This window comes from Trypanosoma theileri (assembly GCF_002087225.1).
Source record: "Trypanosoma theileri isolate Edinburgh chromosome Unknown TM35_Tth_41_V1, whole genome shotgun sequence".
NCBI classification, from domain to species: Eukaryota; Euglenozoa; class Kinetoplastea; order Trypanosomatida; family Trypanosomatidae; genus Trypanosoma; species Trypanosoma theileri.
In genome coordinates this window covers 126275-132621 of record NW_021639883.1, presented here as the reverse complement: position 1 = coordinate 132621, position 6347 = coordinate 126275, and the positions used below count along the sequence as shown (strand labels likewise).

Below are 6347 nucleotides of genomic sequence, written 5' to 3'. Positions count from 1 at the left end.
TTTTTCTCGCATTCATTTTTACTTTGGGGAGTATATTCAGTTTAATGGTTTTATTTTCGTTTTTTTGGATGGAAGTTTTTGTTTTTTTTTAAATCACATTTCATTCACGTGAGACTGTTTTTAAATTTCATCTTAACCTTTTTGTTCTTATTGCTGTTTCATGTTATGTTTGTGCGAATATCTTCCTTTTTGCTTGTTATCTCCCGTCGACATTTCTGTTTTTTTTCTTTCTGGGAGCCATACATTTCCTCTGATAAACACATCTGAAACATCTAGATATCTCTGTGTGTGTGTGTCATCTCTCTCTCTCTCTTTCACTGCCTTTGCGTGCCGACATCCATACCAAACTGCTATTGGTGAGTACTGAGCCTTCTCTCTCCTCCTCTCTTTCTCTCTCTTTCTCTCTTAATTCTTTAGAAAGTCATGAGCACTGGATATACCAATTTGGACGGCTCTCCCGATGGCCCCCCATCCCCTCCTCTTCCTTCTTCCTCTCCATCCTTAAATGATGGTGCAGGTACGCCGGCGGTTTTAATGCGGGAGTTCCCGAATATCTTTGCGAGAGGCACACCGAAACACACACTGCAGGGTTTGGCCGACGGCGTGCAGAACATCGCTGTTGGTGTTGGCCTCGGCGTTAGCGGCCTTGTTGCAATGCCCGTCATGCTTGGCAAGGAGGAGGGCGCCGTGGGCGTGGCGAAGGGACTCGGCTTGGGGGTCGCCTCTCTTGTCGGCTTGACGGTATACGGAACAGCTACAGGCATTTGGCAAGTGGCGCGCGGTGTGTACAACACGAAAGATGCGGTCGTTGAAAGTGTACGCGGTTCCCGTTATTGGGACAGTGAACAGGGAAAATGGGTGGAAGTGCATCTCTCCGACACACTCGCTGAGCTGCCCGTCACCGACGATGATCTCTTCGCACAGGCTCGGCAGCTGTACAAGGAACGCATTGGGGAAGGTGATACTGCGGCAGAAAATGAAAATGGTGCGGTGGGCTCAACTGGTGAGGCAGGCACGAATGACTATTATGCAATTTTGGGAGTGAGTAAGACGGCAACGGCGGCGGAGATCCGCACTGCATTTCACCGCAAGGCACTCGTAATGCATCCGGATAAAAACCCCGATGATGAGGGTGCCACACTGCGCTTTCAGAAACTACTGGAGGCACACAATGTCCTCTCCGACGAGGGTCGTCGCCTGCAGTACGACACCCATGGTGTGGTGGACTCCACACTCTCGCAGGAGAAGTCCTACACAGATGTGGAGGAAGGTCTCGGTGCACCGTTTTTGGAGGTATTTATTGGTCGAGTCACGGCGGCAGTTTTGTTTACACCCAATGTTATTTTTACTAATAAAATCAGAAAAGAACTTCAGCGTCGGCGTACCTTGCGCCTCGCACAACACCTTTTACGATTCCTGGACGAAGAAAATGGAATTGAAGCGGCACGAAGTGTAATACAGGATGCCGTCTCTACACGTGCTGGTCCCAAGCTTATGCCTATTGTGGCTCACCAGTATGCTGTTGCTGCTCGACAGCATCTGAGGGAAAACAATTTCCTAAAAGAGTTGGACAGTTTTGGTACATCAAAGTGGGAAAGTGTTTCACGTGTGGCAGGTTTAACTGCTGTTTCCGGACGTGCTGCTTACAAGGCAGCAAGAAAGACCATCAGCGAGGAAGACACGATTGATATGATAATTTCAGTGTGTGAAGGTGATGTACAACGAACCGTATTACGTGCATGTCGTCTTGTCTTGTATGATTCCTCGGTTTCCAAAGAACAACGAAAACAGCGAGCAGTCAATTTACGAAAATTAAGTGATATGATTGATAATGTGTGCCATGAGCGTAGTACAATATTGATTTCTTAGTTAGTTACTTGATATTCGTGAAATTTTTTTTTTGAAACACTTTTTGCTTTTTATATTAATTTCGTTATATAGTTACAAGTACTTTTTGACTCTTTTTCTTCTTGTCTGTGATCCTGTAGAAAATTTTGTTTTCTCCCTACAATCATTTTCTGTGTTTACTGTTATTGATTTTTTTTTCTTCTCTTCATTTTTACCTCGTTGATTCCTTTTTTTTTTGAAGTTATTGATATTTGATAAGGGATAGAACGACACTCTCTAAACCCTATTCTATCCTTTTCTTGTTATTTTTTTTTACCGGTGTTCTTGTGCCTCTATCTGGTTATTAGCCACTGTTATTCTTTTTTGAATATCAACGCTTCTTTAACAGTTATCAAAGTCTTCTTGAGTAAAGGATGCAAAAGAATGTTCCGTCGACAGGGGCACCAGACAATGGACCCCGCTCGGCGTGGATGAAGTCAGCATCAACCTTAAAACCAGTAAATGATAACTCAAATGCGGGTGAAAAACCAAAGCGCAAACTATCCGTACAGTGGAGCTTGAAACAACCCTTAAATGATGACACGGGACATACTTCACCTATGAAAAACACTCAATCGCAAAGAACACCAAGAAGTGTAAACAAGGTAAATGGTTCAGCAGCATTTCGACAAAATGTGTTGGAGTTTCTTCGGGATATGTATGGTACAAACCCGTTGGAAGATCAGCCTGTAAATAAAAAATCTATAAATACCATTTCACCCGGGGAGAAAAAACAAAGTAATAATAATAATAATAATAATAATAATAATAATAATAATAATAATAATAATAATAATAATGAAACCAATACTTTGGCAAAAACACGTCAACCTATTCCTCCTTTGGCGCCAAAAAATATTGTTAATACAGGTCCAGAAAATTCCGGTAATTTGTCTTTGCGAAAAGCTGTAACACACAGTTGCTTACCTATTGGTCGGCCACCACTTTTAACATCACGTCAGCCTTTGAATAAAACCGTCTGTGTAGATCACCTTGACACCTTGCTAGATCACATTGTTGAAGGATTTAAACGACGAAGTGCAGAAGGTAAAATACCTGCGCAAAAACCTAAAAATCAAAATGAAAAACGTGATGTTTTATCACAGTATGTAAGCCTAGCGTTAGATAGTTTTTTGGTCAAAGAAGCCTCCTTCTCTGCTGCTGATGGTACTTCTTCAGCATCTTTTCTTTCAGCTGGTGGTGATGGTATCTTTTCAAAACTTGTTTCATTCCAAGCGTTAAGTCAGATTGCATTTCAGAACGATGGCGTTAATGATGATGAAAGTGAAACTTTAATTAAACCGGTTTTTGAAGGAAAAATGGCCACCTTCGATCCTGTGGCCTCTCGTGCTGCTGGAGTAAGTATCAGTAAATCACTTCCATTGGGAGGAAAGATTCCATCTACACTTCCGGAAATAGCATCACCAGTGTCATTGGATGAACCGGTTGTTCGTCGTACAACTAAATCTAAAGCGAATATTTCATGTGGGGCAGTAAAGCCAATGACAGGACCACGTTCAAGTTTTTCACGTAACATGTCTCTAGACTCTGCTGGGTTGAATGAGGTTTCACAAGACAGCTGGGGTGAATGTAGTAAATTAGGGAAGGAAGAGAAGGTTGTGCAAAAAGGCATGAATATATCACTTAGCAAAGGGAATGGAAAGCAGGAACAATTAAAACCACTTGTATCATCTTCTAAACCGTTAGTGTCATCAACACGTTCGCTATTACATTACACGAAATCTGGTAAAACAAATGATTCCCCAGATGTTTTGGTCGAAATGTTAATGCAGCTCGTACACGATGAAGAATTAAAGCGAAGTGTACTTGTAGCTGTAGAGAATCGTTTTCGAACATATTTATCTTCACTTGAGAAGGAGGAGGCTTCTGATAAGAAGAACCCATCAACTAGAGCAAAGGATATAAAGAAAAAAGATGCTACCAAACCTACACCAATGGTGCAAAATCTCCTTGACTTTTTTAGCAAGTAGATATATATATAAAGAGATATAAAGAGATATAAAGATATTGTTACGCATTTGTTTTTATATAACCCTTCTGTGCATACTTTGGGGGTGAAATTATGTGTATTTTTTTTTTACCTTCTATTGACTTTTTATTATTTTGAGATATTTGGTTTTTTGCCGTCTTTTTTTTCTTTTTCATCTAGTCAATTTTTTTGTATTTCATTCACTCATGATTGCTACACTCTTTCTTTTAGACTTGTTTTTTGATGTCTTTTTTTTCCCTTGACCTTACCTCTCTTTTTTCCTCTCCCCTGTTTGTCATTATCTTTCTCTTTATCTGACCTCTGTTTATGTGTATTTTTTTTTTCACTTAGAGTCACCTGTCTATGTTGAAATATGCACAAGACTACACCTTTTATCATATATAATTCTTTAAACATTTCAATGACTCCAAAAGGAAAATGTGATCAAGAGCGAAAGAAAGAAAAAAAAAAAACGAAAAGAAACATATAGTTCTTTCGTTGACAATAAGAGGGTAACCTATATTTTTACCATGTCTCATAGTATATTTCCTTTCTATTCTTCTCATTTTCATACTTGAGAGTATTTACAGAAATTCTGCATATACAAGCACGACCACGTGCAATGATGCATCTTTTTCCAGTTCTTTTTTTTTTTTACTTAGGTCTGCTCCTACGTATTTGCTTATGTTACCTCATTTTTTTCTTTTTGCTCTTGTTACTGCTTAGATTTTCAAGCTCTTCTACCTGTAATCAGCTCATCATGCCATCCTGCTGTTTATGCTGCAATGATCCACCGAATTATGTGAATGGAAAGCCTACTGTATCGGGCGGGGATGTGATTTCGTGCTTCGAAGATGGTCGCCTCTTTCGCGTCATTAAAGGGAAGAAATGGTATTACTATAATGATACGCAAGAATCTGTAATGGATGTGAATGTGGTGTTTGGTGTGGGATCAGTCATTAAGGCACTTGGAAATACACAAATTCATCAAACAGACTCCTCCGGGGCAGGTGTTGCAAATCTTCGTGTGATGCCGTTAGAAACGGAGCCATTTATTAAAGGTAAGCCGCAGGGATTTAATATTATCGTATCAGAAGAGTCCGTTACAGATGAACAGAAAAGGATGTATATGAAGACTGCTCATGAAACGGTTGCAAAAAACATGCAAAAAGTCCGTGATGTTCTTAAAAAGGCCAAGGAGGGTGCAGTCGCTGCTATGAAGAATGAAGATCGTGCTGTATACCTATGTATAAAGTACAAGGTATCTTATGTAGACATGAACTTCCCACCCATTGCAGATTCACTTCGCCCCAGCAGTGATACCTCAACTCGAAATAGACGGTTAGAAAACTTGAATGATTTTGCGTGGCGAAGACCACGGGATTATCTTCCGAGATCTTGGCATAAAAAGATTGCACTATACAGGAAAAAGATAACTCCCCAATCTATTGATCAGGGGACACTTGGTGATTGTTGGTTCTTATGCTCTATCAGTGCACTGGCAGAGGAACCGAAAAATATCCGTTCACTCTTTCTTAATCCACATTGGTGCTGTCGAAAGAAACAGGAAAGAAGGGCCGGTGCCTATAGAGTGACACTTAATATTAACGGGATATGGCGTACCCTTATAGTGGATGATTATCTTCCATCCACATCTAAGCTCCCATGCTTTGCACGCTCTCGCCACTCACCATGTGATCTGTGGGTCTCTCTTTTGGAGAAGGCATACGCTAAGGCCTATGGATCATATGCTGCCATTTCTGGTGGATCTCCCACATACGCATTACAGGATCTTACTGGGTTTCCATCGTTTTATTTTAAAAAATTGTGGAATGATGCGTTGAAGAGCTCTGATTCTGCGGATAAATTCTTTAAATTATTGCATCAATGGAGACATCAAAAATACCTTATCACTGTAGATACACCTTCAGAAGATGTGCGCAGCTATTCTTCACGTCGCAGGATGAGTAATATTGAAGCGGATGAGGTGGAGAGACTGTACAAGAAGGCTGGACTTGCAATGGGTCACGCTTACACTGTACTGGACGTTCGACATTTCCCCCTTCACCGACTTTGCATGTTGAAGATACGAAATCCATGGGCCAATGATGTGGAATGGAGTGGTGATTGGTCTGATAATAGTGACATGTGGAAGAAGTATCCAATTATTAAAGCTCTTTGCCGGCCGGAAAAGAAGAAAGATGGTGTTTTTTGGATGGAGTGGAAAGATGTGGTGAAGTTCTTTGAAGATGGATGTGTTTGTTTTTACCGCCCAGGCCGATTTGAGTACCGCATCCCGGCAGTCTTTGATGGTGAGGTACCAAACATTGTTCTTGAGGTGGTGGTGAAGAAAAAAAAGAAATTCAAGGCATTTGTGATGCTGCAGCAGAGAGAAACACGCGGATTGCCCCCAGGTCACCCAGAATCTCAACAGACTGGACTCTTAATTACAATCTTTGCTGCAGATGGA

The 6347-nt window shown here is 41.0% G+C and overlaps 3 protein-coding genes across 3 annotated transcripts; all 3 read left to right on the top strand.

Annotated features, from left to right (window-relative positions):
• Nucleotides 1-423: 423 nt before the first annotated feature.
• Nucleotides 424-1869, top strand: TM35_000411470 (uncharacterized protein; the record flags this gene model as incomplete). The annotated part of the gene is made up of 1 exon (XM_029029855.1): nucleotides 424-1869. One exon carries the CDS (start codon nucleotides 424-426, stop codon nucleotides 1867-1869), a length of 1446 nt encoding a protein of 481 aa, XP_028878843.1.
• Nucleotides 1870-2261: 392 nt separating this feature from the next.
• TM35_000411460 (uncharacterized protein) lies at nucleotides 2262-3878 on the top strand (the record flags this gene model as incomplete). Its single annotated transcript, XM_029029854.1, has 1 exon — nucleotides 2262-3878. One exon carries the CDS (start codon nucleotides 2262-2264, stop codon nucleotides 3876-3878), a length of 1617 nt encoding a protein of 538 aa, XP_028878842.1.
• A 759-nt stretch (nucleotides 3879-4637) lies between these two features.
• TM35_000411450 (calpain family cysteine protease-like protein) lies at nucleotides 4638-6347 on the top strand (the record flags this gene model as incomplete). Its single annotated transcript, XM_029029853.1, has 1 exon — nucleotides 4638-6347. A coding segment is annotated over one exon (1710 nt), but the record flags the coding sequence as incomplete, so codon positions are not given.